Genomic DNA, 25089 nt, shown 5'->3' with positions numbered 1-25089 from the left:
TCTATCTATGCCTTTTTAAATGACACAACGCAGGTTATCAGCTTCTGTATTTTCCCCAGAGCCATGTGAAGGGAAGCAATCAGGAGTGTGACCAACATGTGTCGGTGCACTTCATTCTTGTAGATACTGTTCCCCCAAATGTCTGACCTTATCAAACTCCTAATCCAGCCATTTACAAAAACAACTCTGATATTAAGTGACATTCAGTTGAAGATGGTTTAAAGGTTAAATAGTAAGGAATATTTAATCAGATGCTCAAAGAATCACCATGAAGTAACTGCACTTGTTGCCATTTGGATTATTTGGATTTATTTAAAAATAACACTTATAACCAAGTTACTCTACACCTTTGCAGAGTGAAGTGACTGTCTGGGTGTCAGAGAGGTGCTAATGGCTTCAGGCCAGCAAGTGGTGTGTAAATGAGTTTATTTCTTTAGTCAAGAAGGAGATCATAACAACACACTGTGTAATATTTAAAAGTTATCAGCGCTTTTTTGTCAAGGTTGTGTCAAGATGCAGTTGTTTAATCTTGATTTTTCTTCCATTTACCTTTAGTTCCTCAAGTGACAAAATATTAATAATAATAATAAATTTTATTTGTATGGCGCCTTTCATGGCACTCAAGGTCGAAGGTTGAAAAACAATGACTGATATACAGCATATATTTAATATAAAGAATTCCCTGCAAGCAGTATAACATACCTGTATGTACATAGACTACTGTTATTTTGTCTTACTTCATTTTGGTGCAGTTGAGATAATTTTTTACATTGTGGGCAATGCTTTCCAGACACAACCACTGTCCTAAAATAAAGCCAGTACATCTGCATCTTCCTCTTTCTAAAATGTCTAACTACAACAACTTCCAATGGCACGTGCATCAGCTGGAGTGGACTCCTCCAGCTCTCTGAGCCGACGGCTGTCTCCTTCACCACTGGTTGGGACGAGAGGGGACTTGTGGAGGACGCCTGTGTGAAAAAGCATCATGAGAATATTTGCAGGCAGTTTCTCAAAGCGAGTGCATCAGTTATCAAACAGTAACCACAGCACAATGCAGGAGGGGAAACCAGCGAGCGGGGTTGCATACCTTCATTCATTCCTGTGCAGCTCTACGAACAGCCCCAAAAAGCAAATGTGTTACACTATCTTTACTGCGAGGTTGCTACTGGCAACCGCGGTTACCATGGTGACGCACAGCTCCATCATACAGTAAATACAGCAGGTCATGCCAGGCTGCACAGAGGAAAGTGAAACGTTCTTGTTCTGCATCTCTCCGTTTGACTGTCATGCAAATCTGGCGGTCTTGACCTCAGCTATGCATCGAGCGTCTTAACAGAAAGCGTAGGAAGCATCCGCTGCAGATTCAACATCCTTACATGGCATGAGAAAAGAAATGAGGAAAAATAAGAGCGAGACGAAGCACCAGCCACCACACCTTTTTCTAGTCTTTTATTCATTCCATCACTTTATACATCTTCTTATTGAGAGGCCCTTTTTTTCTTACATGAACATTGTTTTTTCACTATGACTTTTTTTTATATTTGATTTTTCTTTTTACGATGATGCTTGCTGAAATGATTACAAAACAATTCGTGCACCAGGCAGTTTTTTTTTTTTCACCAAGCTGTGGGAGGTAACTGTCAGAGGACGTTTGGCTGGGCAATGTGTCATTCTTACCTCGACAAGTGTATAATTATTAGTGATACAACACATGACAACTCCACTGCTGCAGAGACGTCCTCTTTTCTTATGTTTAATTCTTCTACAAAGGAGGAATACTACAGCCTAAGTTTACTTGTAAAAAAAAAAAAAAAAAAGACTTGAAGTAAAGTAATTAGATAAAATGTTGAAGCATACAAAATTCATTGGCCAGTCCAATTTTAACAGGCTCATTTTAAGGCTGACTTTGAAAATCTAACAACAAGGAGGAAAAGGACTTTGTAAAAAAGTGCTGCTTACTTAATGAGGTGCTTAGTGTGTGAGATTACTGAAAAAACATTAGCAAGTATCCAACTCACAAAATTTACCTCTGAAGGCTTTTTCCTTACCATTATGTAAAAAGTTATGAATCATAGATATTTCATTTCAAATGACACACAAAAAAGAACATGACTCTTGGTTCATAACCTTTAAGTCGATAAAATAATCTAATTTATCCCTTTTCATGATACTGGAAGCAAAACATTTCCTCGTGTTAAAAAAGCTACCTGCAGGACAAGTCAAAATCACAGACATAATGTTTCTGAAATGCACAGACTGAAACAGCATGTGACTACCAGTTACAGTAGGACAAAGGGTTGTGGTTATAGGAATACACATGAAAAAAAAAAAAAAGTTTAATGACTATCTCTGCTCAAGAGAAATATAAAAAGTGAAGTGTGTTTGCGTATGTGTGTCTTGTGTTTCTAGTCAAGCAGGGAGGGCTCTGAAGGACGTATGACAGTGGGTCTGTTGGGGGCAGCCGGGGGTCTTCTGCTACAGGAAGAGAGGGGAGAGAGAGGAGGGGGGGTATAGGGGGGGAGGGGTGGGAAAAGGAGGGAGGGAGTAAACATGCAAGGCAAAATATCATGAGATAGTCATGCACTAATCAATCCCAAACCACCAAAAGCCACAACCTTTCACCAGCAACACCGCAGCCACACATAGCAAATTTTAGTGTGTGTGTGTGTGTGTACATGACGGGTTTTACCTGGGAATTCCCGGCGGCAGCGCTGGAGGCACGCGGGCCGGTCTGGATGGGACCAGAGGCACGGCACCAGAGTTGGGATCAGCAGCGTGACCCCCCGGTCGCGAAGGCACAGGCGGAACTCCGAAGGCCGGTGAGGGGTTGAGGGGGGGTGGAGGACCCGGGGTGGGGCCCCTCACTCCTGGGGGGCGGCTGGGAGGGGCCGCTGTCGCTGAGGCGGGGCGGGATGCTGGCGGAGGACTGACAGACAAGGACAGGGTGCTTTAGGGGGAGAGCTATGTTTCGGAAATTACATTTCCATCGAAAACCCATTTTTATTTAAAGCTGAGTTTGGATTAAACTTTTATTAAAGGAGCTGTATTAAGATGCACTCTCTGTGAATCTGCTCGACTCCTGATAAATATCCTGAAAAGTTTCCCTGCCTTGTGGACTTGTTCAAGGTTGAGTCAAAAGAGTCACTTGTATATGAGTCAGATCTGAGAGCGAAGCAGCAGACATGGTAGTCTGAGGGCTTGGAAAATAATAAGACAGTCACTAGAGGACCCCTGCTGGATATATTGAATAATAAAGTCAATTCTGTGTGATAGCAGAGTGTGTGTAGGCTTTACTGTGGGTTTCTTCCAGAATAAACTCATTTTGTAATGACATGCACATTTTTGAAGAAGCTTCTTAGAAAGAATTCTGCAACTGGAAGAAGTAGAACTACAGAAAGGTTGCAGGAGGAAATCTAGTTTGGCTTGGTCAACTGAAGCCGCTTAAAGATAGTCCAAACTAACTGTGTAACTCTAAAATGTACATGATGCAACACACACACACACCAAGTTCATAAGATAAATACTCCACTATTCATTGGAAAGTGCTGGAGTGTCTGCTTTGGTTTTGTAAACAAGAGTTGCTTAAGTATGGCCATGTTGATTTTCCCTCTGACTGAGATTTGGGAGATGCATCCATGATGACGTGGAGCAATACCTGCCCTTGGCTCCTCCACATACACCATACAAAGGTCAAGTCTGCAGTGCAGACAGCCTGGCAAATGCATTCTGAGCATGTGGTAAGTAATCATACAATAATTTTTAAAAGATGATAAAAATATATAATAGAAATAATAGTGATATAACCATTATATGGACAAATACTGCTGCACGGACCCCCCCGTAACTCAGAGAAGGAACGGAGGACTCTGAAACTTCTCACAGCTCTTAGTCGACATGAGGGTGACCCGGCGGCAGCGCTGGAGGCACGCGGGCCGGTCTGGATGGGACCAGAGGCACGGCACCAGAGTTGGGATCAGCAGCGTGACCCCCCGGTCCCCCCGGTCGCGAGTAGATAATGAGTGAAATTTGAATTTTGGGTGAACTATCCCTTTAAGCTTTTGTTACTTTTTCATGTTTGGTACCTTGGCTCCTTGGCCATCCAGGTGTCGTCCACTGGTGGAGGCACCGGGGTAGAAATAGTGGTGGTGCTGATGTCTCCGATGATGACCAGAGCCTCCTTCAAAGCGTGGTACATCCTCAGCATCTCGTCTCTCCTCTGAGCCTGCTCCGCCGACTCCTCCATCAAACTGCCCTGATCTCCTGCCGAGTACAGGTAGGCCAGCAGCTCAGAGTGGATGAAGTCCTTTGCCTGGAGATGGGAGAGGAAACAGGACTTTAGTTCGGATGATATGTGACTCGGTATGCAACTATGTACCATCTGAGAGTCCTTCAAATTGAGTATTAAAAAAGAGACAGAGGTGACAGAACATACACTGTTGATCATCAGGTGCATGATGGTCTTGGGCATGAGGTCTCTGATGGACTTGTTGACGATGCCGATGTAGGAGTCCACCAGGTTGCGGATGGTTTCCACTTGTCGTTCTAGCTGGGGGTCCATGGACACGGTGTCACTAGGATTCAGTGCGTCAGCGTTCTCAGGCTGGAGGAGGAGGAGACATGGGGAGACGGACACAACGATGAAAGGGAGGCAGAAGCAGAGATGTAGAGATTTATACTCAACTCAACTCAATTTTATTTATAAAGCCCTTTAAAACAACTACAGCTGAAACAAAGTGCTGTACATAATGGAACATATGGAGATAAGACAATTAGCAGAAAAATAAATATAAAATAATAATTGTTTATTGCTTTTAAAACAATTTAAAAGCAATAAAACAATCTTCAATTTAAATAAAACAATAAAAAAAAAACAATAAATAAAACAGACCATAAAACACTAAAATGGAGGGAGGCCAGGATGGGGGTGATGTGCTGCTTCTTACGTACTCCAGTTAGCAGGCGTGCGGCCGCATTTTGCACCAACTGGAGACGTGCAAGGGAGGACTGGCTGACTCCAAAATAAAGTGCATTACAGTAATCCAGCCGAGATGTGATGAAGGCATGGATTACTCTGTACATCGGTTTCACAGAGCTGTTAATGGCTACAGTATATCCTTGAATGTTAGGGAAGGATTTAAATGTTAAGAAAAAATGTCGGTTTAAAACTTGGGAACCAATGGCTTTCTTTACAATGTCAATTCATGAATGACCTGCAGTATTAAAATACCTGGTCTTTCTCTGGGTAAACACCAGCCCTGAGGAACGAGGCCTTCCAGCTGTCCACGTCCTCCTGAGTGTCACATGCCAGCTCAATCTGACGCAGGTCTTTATACACGTTCCTGCAAGACAACACATGCACAACCATGAACCAGAGAAAAAAAAAAACACATGCATGCCCATAAACATTATTGTTTTAAGAGACGGTAGAATCCACACCTCTGTTCAGTGTTGAAGATGGCAAAGACATGTTTGCTGGACATGAAACCTTTCTCCACATCTCTCAGCTTAAGGTTGTCCAAAGGCAGCATGTACTTCTTCTCTTTCTCCTGACAAACGGCACAGTGATGGAGTGATAAGTACACAGGGAGGTAAACCAATGCAAATAAAACACCAACTGACTTCAGAAACTCCACCCTAACAGTACAAAGTGAAGAGATCTCATCTTACAACACGTAAGACTGTAAAATCCTGTGGTACTAAGTAGGGGTGGGAGAAAAAATCGATTCACATAAATATCACGATATCCTTTTTGACGATTTTTAAATCGATTTTTTTTTTTTTTTGAAACATTGTGCAATGTGCATTTGTTAGCCTTTTTTACATACATAGAGTACACGTTTTGAAAAGGGTTTAAGTTCACTTTATAATGGAGTATGTTAATTTATAGGCTTCTACAGTATTTGTGTGCAGATAAATGTTAAAAATGCAGACTAAAAATTGAGAGAATCTGCAATATCATAGAATCGCAATTTAAATCGAATTGCCATCCAAAAAATCCTAGAAGAATCGAATCGGGATAAAAGCATATCATCCCAGCCCTAGTACTAAGTATTCCACGGTAAATTCTATATATTTTTTGTCTGTCCTGTACAGTACGAGCCTTACCTCCTCATCTTTATACCAGGACAGAGACTCAGCAGTCAGGACAAACCAGTAGTCCTTGGATCCTCCCTTCATGATACTGATGTTGATGGTGAGCCAGCCTCTGCGGATCACCTGCACACGAGAGTCCAAGAGTTGACTGAACTACACACCCCACAAAGGGGTTCTACAAGCAACACAACAATTGAAACTCGGAAAAATGTACTATGCGTGTGCAAAGAAAGATCACTGCAATAGTATAAACAGCACATCAGCCATGCAAGAGCAACGGTATGTTTCATACAGATAGCAAAAAGGTTCACACTACAGTCAGATCAACTCCTTCAGCATTAAAAAAGTAGAGACATAGGGAGAGAGTAAAAACAAATGATGGCACGTCCCAAGGAAAAGTCACCTTCTCTGCATCCCTCTCTTTGCCAGACTGACAGACGAGAAGAGGGAAGAAAGGAGACACAGGGATAATAAGCAGATAAATACAACAATCTAGTCTGGGTGGTAGAACCATGAATGTATTATGCAGAGCAGTTCACTGAATTTCTCCCAATGACAAACTAAAGAGCTGCAACAAAATACTCCTGCTTCCTTAAAACCATTTTCTCCACATCATACATCACTGTAATCAGTGGGGGAATATTGTGTTAAGCAGTTACACTTCTAGCATACAGTCATTTAAATGATCTAGGCTTGAATCCTGGCATTTTGAATCAATATGGTATCTTAAAGATTTCGGTGGTTTAGCAGGTTGTAGCTGCGTTCATCTACTTGATTCTGTTTGCTTGAGATGCAAAGACTATTGTTTATTCTCACTGTCTCCTGGTAAAAGCCATGTGTCAGGTGGATCTGAGCAAGAGGATTATTTCTATTGAAGTCCTCTAGCCTCCCTTCATCACACAGAGCCCCCCCCCACAAATCTCCACAGTTGGAGGGGCCCAGTGGCAGTCGGGCCCTGGCTGACTTCAAAGGCACTGAGACTGTGACCGAGGCTGATGGCAGGGACAGTAGCTACTGATTCATCCTCCCTTTTTTCTGGCGACTGCTGGAAATTTGTCACTTCTATTCACACGGATGTTATACTAAAGTAAAACTTTCTAGAACTGATACTTTTGTCCCAGTGCAAAGTCAGTGAGGCAGGGAAAGAGGCACTAACGTGCATGTGCAGAGCAGCTTGCAGAAAGCAGAATAAAAACAGGGTGAAAAAAAAAATCTTTTTTTGTGTTTTTGCTGGGAAAGAATGACCACCACGTGGAAAAGGACATCTGGCTCACGTAATAAGCCGATGAGTGCAGCTGTTTCACTTCCCTGTATTTTCATCACGGAGCACAAATCTTATTTCTCGACATGGTCTGAATGACCGTTGACTGCCCCACCCACCCGAAGAGGAAGTGTCAACTGGAGGTGCATGGGGTACAGTACTTACAAGAATTTCTCCCTGGGCATAAAAAAAAGGAGGAACAGAAGAGGAGAAAGAGGAAAGGGAAATATAGAGAAGAGACAAGAGGGGCACAGACAAGAGGATGTAAATGCGTAAATGTGAAGCAACAAAGGGCAACAATGACATGCGTTGTCAGACGGGCTGAGACAACGACAGAGAGAACAAGAAATAGAGAAGAAGAAAAACAAACAGCAGGAGCAGCAGTTTCTGTGATACTACGGTGGTGTGAAGGGTTTCTATGGTTTCTATGGGCTGTGTAGAGTGTCAGTGTGTTCAATTACCTGATTGGGCATGACTCGCTTCTTGGTAGCGTTAGCAGCAGTCCTTTGCTGGGCACTGCAGGAGAGAGATTCAATGACATCAACTCAACTCTTGTATAAATAAAACAGAACACTCAAAGCAGCGCCTGACTAAACAACATGTTTTTATAGGCATTTTAGTCATTATTTGTTATCAACATTACTTTCTTAACTGTTAACTTTCTTAATTGTTTGGTCTAATATTTCAATAATGAAAATAATGAAAAGTGCCCATCAGTATAAAACAATTTAAGGAAAAGCTGGAGAACTCAGAAAGATTAGATAAGAAAGATTGTAACTAATTACCAATATTTTCATCTATAGCCTACTAAACAAATGTCCATCAGTGACTAACAAGTTTTGGCAGTACCAAAATCCTAAAAGGTACTGTATTTTTGAGATAATTAAAAAAAAACAGTGATGTGATACATAGTTTGGCCACCAGAGAGCACTGACATGTGTATTTCCCCATCAATAATTATAATGTTATGAAATATCAGTCCAGCACTGCAAAACCTTTGAACAATTCCTGATATAAACCATAATTGTCCCCACATTTGGTTTTTCTTTAGATTTCCTTTGCATTAACTGACTTCAGTCAAAAAGCAGGAGCACAGTTTGCAGATAAATCTCTGTCCTAGTGAAACTCAATGAGCAGCATCTGCAGCGATGTCATACTTGGCAAATCCAATGAAGTCCTCATGGTTAGTGTTGATGTAGGAGAGCTCAATGTCAATCAACAGCAGCACCTGACAGGCAAAACATGACACGTATTGTGTACACAACAAAGTGAAACTGTACAAATGTGCACTCTCTCTCCCTCTCACTCTCCCTCTCTCTCTCTCTCTCTCTCTCACACACACACACACACACACACACACACACACACCTGGTCTTTGGTCCTGCTGTCTCGCTCTCTTACGTAGGTGGTGACGATTTTCTCCGTCTCTTCTCTCAGTCGAGGGTACGAGCCCAGCTATAGACACGCGCACACAGAAAACACACAAATACACTGCTGCAGGCTTGACGCACAACTAATGTATGCCGGCTTACACAACGCTAAACATACTGCACTGTGTATCCAGAGAAGCAGTTACACCCAACTTTCAGTAAATATACAGTACTGTATAAACAATAGGTAAGACGTTTGACACATAAAAGACTCGGGAGGCATGCACATGCACTAATGAGATCCCTATCAGCTTGAGATTCCTTGTCAGTTGCAGATGTTGTCATAAGAAAGTGTAAAGAAACACTGAATAAAAAACAGCGTTAGCATTTTATGATCTCAAGCTGTTAGTGAGTCTCAGCGAATCAGGGAGGCATTAGGAGAAAACTAAGGTTTAAGTGCAGAAACAGGTGAAGATTAGGGGATGGTGCAGTTCAGTCAGTGGTGAATAAAAGGGTGTGTCACAAAATACATAAAAACCTCCTTTGACAAGACAGGGTGAAAACAGCCACATCTGTGCCATTTCTGATCAGGGGATCTGATTGAATGAGTGAGGTGGGGTGAGCTGTAGTTAAATCACAGATCTCAGTGCTGATGGGTTAAGTAGGGGTCCAGGATCAGAATAGGGAAGGTCTCCAGGATTTGTCATTTAGGAGGGGGCCGAGGGGTGAGGTGGGTGCTGGGTGAAGCCTTAAAGCAGCACAGAGGGGTAACAATCAACACCGGACAAAGACAAGTTAGTTCATCTAATCTTTGACTGCTCTCGTTCACTCTTGCTTGTCATAGTTTTGTGTCTTTTGTGTTTTTCTGTCTGTCTCTGTGCTTATTCATCATTTCCTTTTCTAAAATCGTCTTTACTCTTCCCCTTTACCTTTTCAGTGCACTTCCTGATCAGGGTGACAAGCTCGGTGACGACGAGGTCAACGCATTTCAGACAGGGGTCTTTCAGCTTAATGACCTGCTTTTTCACTATAGCCTCAAACGCCAAGTCAGGGGTGAACAGGCCTGTCCTGTGGTGAGGCATCATGGGAGTTGGATGTTTAATGTCAAGGTGAAGGAGGAGGTGGTGTAGCAGGGGCCATGGTGAGGAAATAGGGTGCGGTGATAGAAAGAAAAAAAAAAAGAAAAAAGGAAGCCCAAGTTGGATGGGATAGTTTGGGGACAGAACAGAAAAGGTTTCAAGAGGGGGAAAAGATGAAGATGAGGAATATGAAAAGAAAAAAAAACAGGCATTTGGTTAGTTTCTACTTCATGTTCAGAACAGAAACAAGCTGCAGGTTCTCAAACATTTTCAATGCAGTTTCTAATTCCTACACAGTGCGTGACTATGTTCAGAGTCAGCCTACAGCTTTTTAGCCACGCTAGTAGAGTGAATGGTCAGTCCACCGTTATGGTCCAGAATGAAACAGCTCAACAACAACAGCTGGATTAATTGTCCTGAAATGTGTCTGTAACATTCTTAGTTCCCATAAGACGAATGCTAATGACTTAACGTTTCTTTTATTGCCTCCATCTGGTCAGACTTGCACTTTGCCTTATTGAATAGATTTACCATTCAATATTTACACTAAGGCTTCCTGCTGCACTGAAGCTTTGGTGCTGTTTCTCAGTAATGAGCGTCTGCCAGATGTGTAAATGTAATTATTAGCATTTAGCTCAAAACAACATAATGCCTGAGCATGGCTCATAACCCCACTATCATGGCTATAGACTCTTGATTAAGCTATGACTGAAAAACCCAAGTCTGCAGCTTGTTTTGCCATGAACCTTAAAGGGATAGTACCATGTTTTTAAAGTGGGGTTGTATGATCTACAAATAGCCCCTAAGTACTTTAATTGCAGTAGAAGACTCTCTGCACTCCTCCCGTTAGCAACGCCAGCCCATAGCCCTGCCCAGAGATTTACAACATACAGTGTTGTGAACAGACCCAAAGAAACAGCCTATTTTCGCAAAAAAATACACAGTTCCATTGTTTGCTATAATATAATTTTTTCCAGCCCCTCAAAGTGCAGCAAAAACGCAGTTTTTATTTGGACCTAACCAACTCACGTATCCCTCCGCCCAGGGTTAGCGCCCGCCGATCAGCAGTTGGTTAGGTCCAAATAAAAACTGTGTTTTTCCTGCACTTTGAGGGGCTGGAAAAATTTATATTATAGCAAACAATGGAACTGTGTGTGTTTTTTTTTCCAGGTAAAACCTCTTTTAGGCCGCGAAAATAGGCCGTTTCTTTGGGTCTGTTCACAACACTGTATGTTATAAATCTCTGGGCAGGGCTATGGGCTGGCATTGCTAACGGGAGGAGTGCAGAGAGTCTTCTACTGCAATTAAAGTACTTAGGGGCTATTTGTAGATCATACAACCCCACTTTAAAAAATGCTACTATCCTTTTAACAGGAATGTGCAACAGCCTGTCTGCTTCTGACCACACAGCCTCTCAGAGACGCCATCCCAGCCCAGCCAGGACCCTTTACCTGTATCTACAGATTAAGTAGACTTCAAAGCAGGGGTGGAACCCCCCCCCCAACCCCCTGATTCATCGACCTTATTTTTCAATGGCAAACAAAAAACTGTGAGGCACCAAATGGCCCCTGGCAGCACTGAGGATGGCCGGTCTCTGTGGTGTGTGATGCGGGGTGAGACCATGCAGTGATACCTTATTGGTGCACTGTCTGACTGTGTTGATGAGCTCCTGGATGACCAGGTCGATGCATTTCAGACACGGTTCTTTCAGCTTTATGATCTGCTTTTTCACTATGGCCTCAAACGCCAGGTCTGGGGTGAACAGGCCTGTCCTGAAGGACATACACACAAGACAGACATGGAGACATGGAGCAGAAGAGGGGGGACAGAATGACAGACAGGAAGAGCAGGAGACGGACAGGAAAGACACAAGGAAGACCGGATGAGGAGAAGTGGAGGTTAAAGTGGAGGAGGGTGAGTGGAGGACCAACAGTAGGCAGGAGGGATGAATGAAAACTGGACAGACAGACTGACCAGCACACTTAATATATGACATGAAAAACAGGACGGACACTGAGACTTGAGGACAGACTGAAACACAAAGGCTGGGGGACAGGTCAGCAGAAAAATGTTAAGTTTTGTTTGTTTGTCTCAACTTGCCTGACTCCGTGGATGTTCTTGATGGCATAACTGATCTCTTTCCTCAGCTCCTTCTCATCAAACTCCATCTAAGACACAGTGAAAAAGATTACTTGCTGTGTAAAATTAATGTGACTTTTAAAGGGATAGTTCAACATTTTGGCAAATTGACCCATTGCCACAATCCCTATGGTGTGGTGGCCCTGAAGTGCAAAACACAACGGCAAATCAGACAACAACGGCCAAAGAGAAAACACAACACAAAAAGAGAAAACACAACGGCAAAAGAGAAAACACAACACAAAAAGAGAAAACACTACACAAAAAGAGAAAACACAACGGCAAAAGAGAAAACACAACACAAAAAGAGAAAACACTACACAAAAAGAGAAAACACAACGGCAAAAGAGAAAACACAACACAAAAAGAGAAAACACAACACAAAAAGAGAAAACACAACACAAAAAGAGAAAACACAACGGCAAAAGAGAAAACACAACACAAAAAGAGAAAACACTACACAAAAAGAGAAAACACAACGGCAAAAGAGAAAACACAACACAAAAAGAGAAAACACAACACAAAAAGAGAAAACACAACACAAAAAGAGAAAACACTACACAAAAAGAGAAAACACAACGGCAAAAGAGAAAACACAACACAAAAAGAGAAAACACAACGGCAAAAGAGAAAACACAACACAGAAAGAGAAAACACAACGACATTAACCAAACCGGAAAAGGTAGGTACCCTCGGGCTGGTTTAGGCAAAGACGGTTGGTTTAGGCGTGTGAAGGGAGTGGTTAAGGTTAGGGTAAGATGCAGGGATAGGCTTAGCCTTGCAGAGGCAGCCAATCAGAGGCAGAGTAAGGCGGGTCTTGGCGTGGCCATAGTAGGAAAAAAAGTATCGCAAGCGGGACTAGCACAGAGGCCGCTATGTATTGCCCAAAATGTTTTGCTTTTGTGTTTTCTGATTTGCCGTTGTGTTTTCTGTTTTGTTGTTGTGTTTTCTGATTTGCCGTTGTGTTTTCTCTTTTTGTGTAGTGTTTTCTCTTTTTGTGTTGTGTTTTCTCTTTATGTGTTGTGTTTTCTCTTTTTGTGTAGTGTTTTCTCTTTTTGTGTAGTGTTTTCTCTTTTTGTGTTGTGTTTTCTCTTTTGCCGTTGTGTTTTCTCTTTTTGTGTTGTGTTTTCTCTTTTGCCGTTGTGTTTTCTCTTTTTGTGTTGTGTTTTCTCTTTTTGCGTTGTGTTTTCTCTTTTTGCGTTGTGTTTTCTCTTTTTGTGTTGTGTTTTCTCTTTCGCCGTTGTTGTCTGATTTGCCGTTGTGTTTTGCACTTCAGGGCCACCGTACTATGGTCATTGCAGTAGGTTCGTTACCTTTAATTGTGGTGGAAGCTATTTTTAGAACGGCGGAGCAGAGCCACGAGCTGTTCAGAGCTACGCTACGGAGGCTCATGGGATTTCGTTTCCCTCATCAACTCCAAAACACTCTTGTGGTATTGTCACTGTATTATCTCATAGCGTGGTGAATGTGCAGGTCACAACTTGTGAGCGTTTTGGAGTTTTTGGATTGTGTATTTGATGAGTTTGATGAGGAAAATCCCATGAGCCTCTGTAGCGTAGCTCTGAGCACCTTGCGGCTCGGTTCGGCCATTCTAAAAAATAGTTTCCACCGCAAACCTACTGCTATGACTATAGGGATTATGGCAATGGGCCAATTTTCAAAAAATGTTGAACTATCCCTTTAAGTGCCAAGTATTAAATACAAAACCAGACGAGAGGAACTATCTGTGGATGTGTGTGTGTGCTCTTTATAACTACTGGATTTATAACAGCTTAGGCAACATAGTAACTAAATGATATCAATAATACACAAAGAGCTGATTGTTGACACCTAGAGCAACAACCCTTTCACATATCTGCCAAATTAAATCCAAACTAATCTGAAGCTATTTGACTTGATTAATGAAACGTATAAGTCATAATAATAAAATCATAGCAACAGTCACCTTCACCAGCTCGAAGGGGAAACGCTCGTGAAAGATGCGATTGATCTTGGCTCCACCTGAAAGGTTGGAGGTGTCCACCTGATCTCCAGAGCCCTCGATGCACTTCTCAAAGTCAACACCGAACTGCTGCACCATCCTGCAAATGTTAAAACAGTACAACGGAAATGTCTTAACTTCTTCAATTCATGTTATTGTGCGCCTGAATCTGTGTGTGTACGGTACTGACTGAAGTAAGGCTTTGGTCTTGCGTGCGGGGTCGTCAGCGCGGAAGTTCTTGTACTCATCCACCTCTTTCTCCAGCGACAGCATCTGGCTTTGCAGTTTGCTGCGCAGCCCTGGCAACGTGTCACGGATGTGGTTGGTAAGTTGCTGGAGGAAAAAGAAAAAAGTAAAAATTAATTGAAGTCCCACTCTAATGAAAATTGTGTTTTTAAACATTAACATCTGAGATTTATCCAACTTTTTTCTTGTTAAAAGGGTTCAGTCCATAAAGGGTCTCAGGGCAGAGGATGCTGTTATGATGCTGTGTAAAGCACTTTGAGACAAACTGTTTGTAAAAATGGGCTATACAAATAAAATTGCCTTGCCTTGCCTTGCCTTGCCATATGGTGTTTTTGATATGATACAGGATGCATGAGAAAAACAAGCATGTCGAAGCCATGACAGTGTAAATCTACCTTAAACTGCTGTGAACCTCTGACAAAAGTGACTACAGACAGTAAAAACACTGCCAGTGCACAACACACAGTCTGAGTCTGACTGAGGCTCAAACATGTGGCTGAGTCCCTCTGGTGTTTCTGCTCTTTTACCTGTCAAATCATCACAGGTTATCTTTATTTTTCTATTCTATTTATTACTGTATTGTATGTTGTGTTTTTAAACTGTGGGTCCGAAGACAATTTCATTATCTTGAATAATGACAATAAAGATACTCTGACTCTGATCACATGCAGTGGTGGTGGGGGAGCATGAGGCTTGATCTCAAATTTCTCTATAAGGAAGTTAATAAGTGTGCCCCCAAGTCCCTTTTTTATGTAGAGAAAGTATGTTGAACAAAACATTAGTCACAGCAGAGTTAAACTTGTCTGAGGGGGAAACTTAAAGAAAACTCACTTCTCGTATTAAACGAAAGCATACTCATTTGCATTTAATTAACTAATGCCCTCACTTGTTAAATTAACAAATGCAATGACGTTCAGAGCAGGAAATGAAACACAAATTAAAACACAAAAGGGAAGTGATCACAAAAAGCTTAAACTTTAGTTTTAGACACATTTACCAACCCTATGAACTTTTCCACATACATTAAGGTGCATCTAAATGACACACACTGTGGCCCGGTTCAGACCTGGAGTTATCGTACATTTTCAGTGATCAGATCACAAGTGATGAGTTCTCAGTAGCTTCGTCGGTTCACGTCTGCTTTAAAATGTGTCTCCACATGCGTCTCGATTGACGGGTTGTGACCTCACTTCATATGAAAATCAGCATGCAGCTGTTTTTAGCCAAACGTCAGACGGGTCTGTTGTCAATGTGCTTGTGTGTGTGAGTGAGCGGGAGCCAGAGGGGCTGAGTGAATTAATGCGCTGCGCACAGCTCTTTTAATGGGATTAAGTATTTATAACATTGGTTCATCATGTAACTGTGGTGGAAATAATTGAATTGTGGTGGTGGACTTGAGTAGAGTAGGTGGTCCTTCAATGTGGAGGCATTTGTGTTCACTCTGCGAAAGGGATGTGGCCACATGTGGCCCAGACCATCTCCTGATGAGGTCTGAGTGATCAGATCTCAAATGTTGTCCTGTATGCATCTTTGGGAACGTTCATACCTGCCCTCAGAGCTGATCACCCCAGACAGACGTTAATGCCAGGTCTGAAGTGTGAGTAATTGTGTGTCTCACCTGATTGAGAGTCTTCTGCAGGTGTGGTGTGCCCATGCGTTCTGCTATGTGCCTGTAAGCAGGGTGGGACAGGAAGAACTTCCTCTCAGCGGCCAAAGCAGCACCAATGTCTTTCTTCCCATCAATATCCTTTTGACTACGATTCACCACCCCGATGTAACCTTAAGAGGAATGGAGACAAATAGTTTAATAAAAAGACCTGAAGACCAGACTGAAGGCAAAACACCCACAGTTCAAGCCCATGTATCAATTTGAAAAAGATAAATATCAAATTTGGATTGTGTAAAGAATGATATATTGATTGTTTCTTTCGTCCTAAAACTGGAGATCTGCGTATAACGAGGGCTGTTCATGCAATGTGCATTTTAACACTGTTGAGAATCAATTTGATCATTGTAGCTGTTAAATTTCAAATGTTTATTACAAGTACCGAACAAACATATCCAATGATAAGTGTAAATTTGTGTTGTGTTGTTATGTGTGAGTCTGATAAAATATCTGAACATCAGTGCTTGGATGCATTACTGTATGTGTGGGTCTGTGTGATAGTGATATCTGCGATAGAACCTGTGGACATTGACAAACTGCTGCTCCATCGCAACAGAAACAAGTGGCAGAAACAGTTCTAATAACAGTTTTCTTTAAAGGGACATTGTGTAGGAATTACTCCCATCTAGCGTTGTGGTTGTATATCTCAAGCAACTCAATCGTATTTTTCATGCTGCATTCACATGAAATTGGGCAGACGGCAGACGGACGACAGCCGCTGCAGGTAACGGCATAAACAAGCCTCTATGTAAACAAGTGGTCCGTCAGCACGAGGCAAAACAATACACGTGACAATATGTTGTCATGGCGATGTGGTATTATTTACCTGACCCACGTTTTACCGGCTTTCTCTGGACTTCTGTGACTAAAGTGACATCTGGTTTGTTACCAACGGCCGACTGCAGGTGAATGCAGCATCAGTGTAACGCTGCATCAGTGTAACGCTCCATTCCTCCTCACTGCGTTACCACGGTGACTTTTCACAGACGCCACCTCGACCTGAGCCGACAGCTCCGGTGTCTCCGCTGAGTTTCCGTGGCGACACGACTTGGCAGCCAGCACCGAGCTTACCGGCGCCATACAGTATGAATGATATGAACGGCAAATTCAGAGCTGAAAGGAACACTTCAGTTTGTTGATGGGGGTAATTACTGATTAATGAAAAACAGACTTTTGAACAAAATAATGGATTTTCATGAATAGGCAAGGCAAGGCAAGGCAATTTTATTTGTATAGCCCGTTTTTACAAACAGTTTGTCTCAAAGGGCTTTACATGGCATCGTAACAACATCCTCTGTCCTTAGACCCTCACATCGACTGAGGAATAGATAACAGGAGAAGTTATACAATGTCCCTTTAAAAATGTACTGTCTGTAAATGTTTCACCATTTTGTACATTTCCCGGATTCAAGCTTTTACACTGACTGTGTGTGTGGATGTCTCACCTCTACGCAGTGGCAGTAGTTTGTTTTCCAGGATGTCTCGTGCATCCGTGCCCTCGTCCATCAGGTCCAGCTTGGTGATCACACCAATTGTCCGCAAACCTGAAGAACACAGTGTCGCTGTTAATACTGATGGTCTAACATTCATACATGGAAGCAAGATCATAGGGTTTACATGGATCATTTCATAACATTATTTAATCAGATTGGTTTCAAAATCTTGTACCACCTGATAGAAACGTACAGCACATGCTGCATAAAATGTAAAATCAAGATCCAGACACAATGTTTTGAGCTTAATGCTAACATTGGTAGCCACAACATGCTCAAGTTATGTATAATGTTTTTCACCATCTTGTTCACCATTTTATTTTCGTGTGTTAGCATGCTAATGTTTGATATTCGACAAAACTACAGATACAGTCATTAGATTTTGCAGAAATAACAGCATTGAACACCAAGGTTATTACAATTCAACCTAGAGGTACCGACCTTCACCAGCATCACTAACTGAATGCAGTAATAAGTCATTTATGTAAACTTTATGAAGAATATAAGCACACTTAAGGTTAAAGTGGACATAGTCACTTTCTGTTTACAATGTACAACATCACTATTTAATACAACTGTTGAACAGTTGATCAGCAGCAGATGTACATGTAGCTACATTATATTATCAGTCAGGATAATGTTACAAACTTCACTTGTACCTTGAAACTTTTAATAAGACCCTCTGGATTGAATGAAAGAGGGCAAAAGGCAGCAATAATTCAATTTAATTATATCTCTGCTAATCTTATTCAATACATCTATGCTGCCAGGAAGTCTTTTAATAATGTAACTGTTAATTATTCTGATGAGCCGGCGCCTGCACTGAGGCAAAGATTAATTGAAAGAAGAATAGAGCTAATGGGTGCAAGATACAGGAAATGGTAATAAGCTTTGTGCCAAATTAGAGCAAAAAAAGATGGTTTCACTAAGGAGCAATACTAAGATAATGTAATAAAAAAGCTACAGAGAGTATGCGTATTTTTCAGCTCTTACCCTGAGGGTCCACCTCCTTGGCTATTTTGAGGGCATCAGAGTTGGCCAGGTCAGTGTTGGCTGGGGTGACGGCGAGGATCAGACAGCTCTCCTTGGTGATGAACTGAAGCAGCATATCTCTGATTTGGTGCTCGATGTCATGAGGCTGGTCTCCCACGGCAACTTTGGTCATCCCCGGCAGGTCAATCAGGGTCAGATTCAGCACTGAGAGATTTAGTAAGTAAGTTAGATAGTTAATTAATTTACACAAACATGCAAAAAAAAAGACACACACAGTAATAATAAGTACAAGGGAACATGGGGGAGAATTACCCAAAAAGAACTCTTGTAGAGAGGTAATAAAAAAAAACAGTTTCATCATTCAAATAATTAATGCAAGTGCACAGTACATCATAATTGCATAGTCTTTTAATGAGATGAAGTTGAATACAAACTGTAAAAGTAAGACGTTGATGGTTAGTTTGTGTGTGTGTGTGTGTGTGTGTGTGTGTGTGTGTCTGTCACCATTAGGAGAATAGACACGGAGGTTGATGGGGATGGGTGAGATGCCCTTGTTGGATCCAGTGAGACGATCGGTCTCTGCTTCAATCTCCAGACGGACTTCATCAAAGTCCACAAACTTGCGGCCCTTACAGTGCAGAAACTCTGCATACTCTGCAGGGCAGGATGAGACATGTAGATGGGACACAAGGTAAACAAGTCAACAACACTGTACAATGACTGGCAGCTTTTTGTTCAGATTTATCAGTTCTCTTCCGCTACACATGCGTGACTCTATTTCTTGAAAAGCATGGTGTGCAAACTCTTTCCAAAGAGCATACTGTAGCATTGAGTCATACTTGCCTGCTTTACTGTTAACCAGCTGGAGGATGAGAGGACGACGGGTGACAATACCAGACCCTCTGGGTAGAAAATCCCTGAGGAGGACACAGAGACAATGTTTAGCACACATCCATACACAACTTTGTCATGTCAGACAGATTTTTGCATGACTGACATGTGTTACAATTACAATATCACTTTACACGTGTTAAATAAATACACAATAAACTGGAACCACCACAAAACGAACAAACAAAACAAAAGGCATTTTATTTTCCAATTACATCACAACTGCTTCGTACAAAATAAGAGTTTAAAGGGATAGTTCACCCAAAATTCAAATTTCACACAGAAAAATACGTGCATTCACACACAGCAGCAGGCATCAAGTATATGCATGCTGTGTCTTTGGTGTGTGTGTGTGTGTGTGTGTGTGTGTGGAGTTTTCAATGTGTATACTTTCATTGTGCTGCAGCTTTACCCTGACCGGCCCTATCTTTAAAGGGATAGTTCACCCAAAATTCAAATTTCACTCATTATCTACTCACCCTCATGTCAACTAAGAGCTGTGAGAATTTTCAGAGTCCTCCGTTCCTTCTCTGAGTTACGGGGGGGTCCGCGCAGAAGTATTTGTCCATATAATGGTTGTGAATGGATACCAACTTTCTTCGTTCAAAAAGACACACCAAAAAACATCCAAATACCTCCATAGTGCTCGTCTGCAATGTCCCTCTTGTATTGAAGCCCCAACATGAGAAATTGTTCCGAAAAAAATTAAATAAGTCTATATTTAAGCTTGTTTGTAGCGGAAGCTCCCAGTGTCTCAGTTCACTGCTCTTCCTGTGTCAGTGCAAATCTCGCGTGATTTGCACTGACCGGCGGAACAATTTCTCATGTTGGGGCTTCAATTCAAGAGGGACATTACAGACGAGCAGTATGGAGGTATTTGGATGTTTTTTGGTGTGTCTTTTTGGACGAAGAATGTTGGTATCCATTCACAACCATTATATGGACAAATACTGCTGCGCGGACCCCCCCGTAACTCAGAGAAGGAACAGAGGACTCTGAAAATTCTCACAGCTCTTAGTCGACATGAGGTTGAGTAGATAATGAGTGAAATTTGAATTTTGGGTTAACTATCCCTTTAAGCTCTCTACCATTAACTATATGCAGGCCTCAGTCTCAGAGTCCATGCATTATTGATACAAGACCAAGATTGACTTACAACCCTATTCATTATAAATAGTGCAGAGAGAAACGTCTCCCTCTGTTTCCTCTTCTCATTACACACATGTTCATGAGAATGGAAACTCGTGTTCGATAGAATGGTGATCGTTTCCAGGTCACTGACTACACATCTCTCCAAGCAATGAGAATATGTCCCTGTCTGTATGTCTGTCTGCCTGTCTGTGTGTTTGCCAGGTCAGAGGAAAAGACAGGGTTTGGTTTTAGCATATGGTAAGGTAACCAGGCCACACACACACACACACACACACACACACAAAACCCCCACACATTTATTTGAACTATATGAAGAGCCAGTGCCTGCTGTCCACTGCTGACAGAGCAGTCAGGATGTTACACAACTGTGGTTCCCATCCTCTTTCCTCATCTCTTCCTGTCACTTATGAAACCACATCACAAATACTATGATTACCAACTAGACAGTTAATCAATTCAATCACAGTCGTTCAGTGGCCATCTCTGACATTTGTAAAACTATTCAAATGTGGGGGTTGTTGTTTGTTTAAAAAAAAAAAATCATAGAATACTTAAATTCTGTTGTTCTGACATTCATTTGGTCAATGTGTGATGGATGTTTTCTTACCTTGACCTGTGATCAGTGAGTCTTATATGTGATTTGGTTTCAGCTTCTTAAATGTAACTGACTTTGGTTGTTTTGAATGACAAAACATCAAGAAGTCATTACCTTAAAGGGACAACGAGGAGTTTTGGAAAAGCGAAGCATTTTCACACTACATTTATGAGCCTCCGCGCGCACCGTGAAATTCTTTGACCGGCGCAAGACAGACTCATGTTTTCATTCATCAAGAATTAAAGTCAGAGGTTCAAAGACGATCACATACCGTCGTAGTTCCGACCATAAACGGCGATTCGGTGGCGTTATTCTCATGACTCGCCACAAAACCGAAAGTAAAGAAACGCTGGTCGGCTCGACCAGCATTTCCACCACCACTAATAATAACAAAATAACGATAGAGACAAAATGATATATTTATCGAAAATGGAGCCATGTGGGTAGCGTAGATTCATCCACATTAACGTGAGACTTTTTTATAACCAAATAGAAACTCCTCGTTGTCCCTTTAAGGCCTGCTTTTTTTTTTTTTTTTTTTACTTTTCATAAGCTAAACGACACTAAAACAATAAAGCCTTGTCAGCATGTGACTCCTGTGACTCACAGCTGTCCACCAAAGTCTGACTTTTAGTTTTTCATTTGAGTCATTCTTCAAGGCCTACAGAGGTAACACTATCAACTATTCCACAACAGAAAAAAATCTAAATGTTTCCCCACTCATTTCTGTCTAGCTCCTCTCAGACCTCACAAAATCAGCTTTGGTCCCTAGCAGGAAGAAAAATAAATACACTAGTAATAATAATTTTAATAATGAGGGAAAGAATGTTTGGGGCAAACTTGACTAAAATGTCACAGGCAGTGTTTCACTTCTGTGTGTCAGCGGGCTAATTAACAAACATGAAAACCCCTCTGTGTGTATCTGGTACCCAGTGTGTCATATACACATGACAGTGCAGCTGGTGACATCACTGATGACCCCAGCACAAACACATCAATGCCCCTACTGTCTCCCCCAGCCACTGCTTGGGACTTGGAGACAAAAGGCAACAGGAAAAAGGGGAGACGTGGTCGCCTAATCAACGTTCTCTATCTTTAGGACAACAAGTGAAATCATTCTGACATGTAGACAAGTAAAGCACTCTCATCTCTGGGTCCCCTCACTTAGAGAGAGATAAAATCACAAAAGCTGTTGAAGCTGTCTTCAGTAGATTAGGCCTGTACTGCAGCGACACAGCCATGTCTTCTTCCCTTTCCTTTTCCTCGTGGCCTGATGTTAACCTGAGCTTTGTGTGATACGTTTTCATTTTAAAACTGCCAAAGGGGTTCAGATCTGGTCAAGCAGAGCCAAGCATATGGCATTAATGTTGGTTTGCATCATCAAGAAGGAGCCACAACAACTGCTCATTGAAATTCCTTCGAACTCATTCATCAACCTCACACAGACATTCAGCAGTATTTGCATGCGGGGAGCGTAGTCTCCTGCCTTTTTCAATTTCTTTTCTGTTGCCGTCCAGTAATTCCTTTATCTGACAGTGACCTCATCAAACCTGCCAACCACATCCTTGAAAAGTAAAACATTGACCTGACCTATGTAATGTGAGGCCCATAAAGACGTATTTACAACACCGGGAGAGCAATCTGAAGAAACAACAGCCTTTGTGAATGTTTGACAGAATGGGCCTTATGTGGAGCACTCGGTATATAGACTTATGTTAATATATCTGCTGAGGAGATTGCATTTGATCGTGGATGTGGATTGCCAGGCTCTTAGGCGCCTTAAAACCAGTCACTCTACAGTTTTTGTTTGTCAATGAACAGCTGTTTTCTGCGTAAAATACGTATTTATCAATCGTGAATAGCTCAGCTCCAAAATGGAAAGAATCCGTTGGAAAAAAGAAAAAAAAGAAAAGAAACATTAGGAACTGGGAGGCTCCAGCACACGCAGCGCGTAACCAAGTGCTTAGTTGGCGACTTTGACGCAAAAGCTTTGTAAAGTTTGTATTAGAAGAGCAACCTCATTCGCAAACTATGAAATATTCACATTCAGTGTATCAGATGAATCCAAGGCAACATATGAACGGTACAACCTCCCGACGAAATTCTCCAGCACGGAGCTCTTCCCTGCGCTCTGGCCGCCAACCACCGCTATCTGCGGCAGGTCCAAGTTGCAGCTCTGGCCGATGGAGCTGAAGGCGTCCTGGAGCTTGTTGATCAGGGGAATGAGGTCTTCCATCCCCCGGTTTCCCATCGCGGCACTTCGCTCAGCCCAGTGGGCTCTGTCGTGCCCCTCTCCCCGGTCAAATAAGAGCCAAAGGGTCGCTCCGACAGCAGATCAAAAAGTTCCCAGATAGCACTGCACACTGTCCCGGTGCCTGCGACTTTATTTCAAGTAGGTTAAGAGTCAAGAGTCCCGACAGCCGTCAGAGCCTCGGGGAGGTTATACACGGGATGATTGCATGATAAAAAGTGGCCACATTAGACTAAAAAACTTCTGTCATCATCCGGTCAGGCGACACCCAGCCTCCGCCGGAGATTATAGCTCCTCCTCCAGCGGCTTTGTGGAAGTTCATTGGTCAGCTGGGCCGTCCGTCACAGCATATAGTAGGCTACATGTCATCGGTTTGTCTGTTACAGGACAGTCGTTTATGGACTTCGGCAAGGGAAAAAAAATAGGAATAGGAAAAAAATTGAATTAAATTCGCACCACTCAGGCATACTTGGTTTTATCCCAAAATAATAATAATAATAATAATAATAATAATAATAATAATAATAATAATAATAATAATAATAATAATAATACATTTTTTAAAAGTCAATAGCACAAATAAGTGGAGAAGATTGTGTTCTAATACACATTTTTCTGTGTCGTAAGGCCGACTGGCGAGAAACACAATGAAAATGCACATAGCCTCCATATCAAAATGAAAGTGTGTGGAAAGCCCACCAACCACACAGGCCTACAGATGCTTGTTGAGAAACATCAATAAAAACCTTTCTTGTGTTTACAGCCACAATCGAGACTTATCAGACTTTATCATATGATTTTGTTTTTTCTTACAGTAAACATTACATGCACATTTACAGTCTGTAGATATTATAGACCTACAAAAATTTCAGCCTGGAATATAGTTAGTACAGTGTCTGACTTTGTATGTATTTATGCTCTTTGTGCTGTTTGTAAACTTGTCGTCCCTGTAAATGAGGGAAACCTATGTGACCAATGGTTTAAATGCTTAATTATTAATTAAAAGTTTAACTAATAAAAGAGTTAGTTCACACCATCTGAACACAGTGTGGTATCGGCTGTTTGCGCGCCAATGTACTCACTTCTGAATAGTGTTCATTGCACAGACATGGAGCATTGTACACAGGTTTTCCGAGTGTGGGTGCATAGCCTACTTTTCAGTTCAACAGGAAGGCACTTTAAACCACTGTCCCACCATGCCATGTGGTTGGAGGAGACCATTGGTTCTATATTATGACCTGAATAATAACCAGTTAGTTTTGAAATGCATGCAGGTCATGAGATTTTGTAAACCACGGTCTCCTCAGACTACGGAGTGCCTGCCTGCCATTGCTATCGCTCTGTGAAGTTTGTGTGTCCTCCAAGGAGCTGATGGTCCACTGTGCTGCTTAACAGGATGTCACGTATGTGCAATTATGACAAGCTCCTGAAAAGTGGTGAGACAAATTAGTCAAACTTATAGAAATAAAAACCACAGCATGTCCTGACCTTTAGAATGAAATGTTATTTTTGCATGTCGCCTTACTTAATTTCTCTGTCTGCTAAGGAAAGCCACTATAAACTTTGCTTTATAGTCTACAAAATAATGTTTGAAATTCAAAACTCATTTAGCAATACTTAAAGGTATAGCTACAAGTTTAATTCCTCCTGGCCAGTAGGTGTAGAACTCACACTGCCTGAAAAAGTTGTAGCTATGACCTTTAAGTTTTGGTGGTGAAATTGTTGAAAGTGTCAGTTAGTTACAAAGGTAAACAAAGGTGCTTTCCCAGTAGCTACACTGGAACAACTTATGCCCACACAGAAAAATACGTGCACTCACACACACCAGCAGGCATCAAGTATAGCATGCTGTGTCTTTGGTGTGTGTGTGTGTGTGTGT

The 25089-nt window shown here is 41.9% G+C and overlaps 1 protein-coding gene across 6 annotated transcripts; it reads right to left on the bottom strand.

Annotated features, from left to right (window-relative positions):
* Positions 1-409: 409 nt before the first annotated feature.
* dnm2b (dynamin 2b) lies at positions 410-23427 on the bottom strand. 6 transcript variants are annotated; one of them, XM_085799027.1, is made up of 20 exons: positions 23050-23427; positions 19165-19238; positions 18826-18975; positions 18322-18525; positions 17281-17379; positions 15788-15948; positions 14114-14256; positions 13888-14023; positions 11904-11971; positions 11437-11575; positions 8723-8809; positions 8512-8582; positions 7816-7870; positions 6106-6216; positions 5437-5546; positions 5228-5339; positions 4433-4600; positions 4083-4309; positions 2690-2926; positions 410-968 (listed from the first exon to the last, which is right to left on the bottom strand). In XM_085799027.1, exons 1-20 carry the CDS (start codon positions 23208-23210, stop codon positions 929-931), a joined length of 2553 nt encoding a protein of 850 aa, XP_085655153.1. In that variant the 5' UTR covers positions 23211-23427; the 3' UTR covers positions 410-928. The 6 variants fall into 6 exon arrangements, with proteins under 6 accessions (XP_085655153.1, XP_085655215.1, XP_085654914.1 ...); XM_085799089.1 differs by lacking the exon at positions 11437-11575 and adding an exon at positions 9654-9792; XM_085798788.1 differs by lacking the exon at positions 410-968 and adding an exon at positions 1862-2475.
* Between the last annotated feature and the right edge of the window lie 1662 nt (positions 23428-25089).

The sequence above is a fragment of the Trachurus japonicus genome, chromosome 1, assembly GCF_045865225.1.
Source record: "Trachurus japonicus isolate A0001 chromosome 1, Traja_1.0".
Taxonomy (NCBI): Eukaryota; Metazoa; Chordata; class Actinopteri; order Carangiformes; family Carangidae; genus Trachurus; species Trachurus japonicus.
This window is presented reverse-complemented; position numbering and strand designations above follow the sequence as displayed.

Coding starts and splice junctions, on each gene's coding strand:
- dnm2b (XM_085798788.1), bottom strand. CDS start 23,210: ATGGGAAACCGGGGGATGGAAGACCTCATTCCCCTGATCAACAAGCTC. Junction 18,976..19,164: donor GCTGGTTAACAGTAAAGCAG/GCAAGTATGACT, acceptor CCTGCCCTGCAG/AGTATGCAGAGTTTCTGCAC. Junction 11,972..13,887: donor TCCCCTTCGAGCTGGTGAAG/GTGACTGTTGCT, acceptor ACTGTGTCTTAG/ATGGAGTTTGATGAGAAGGA.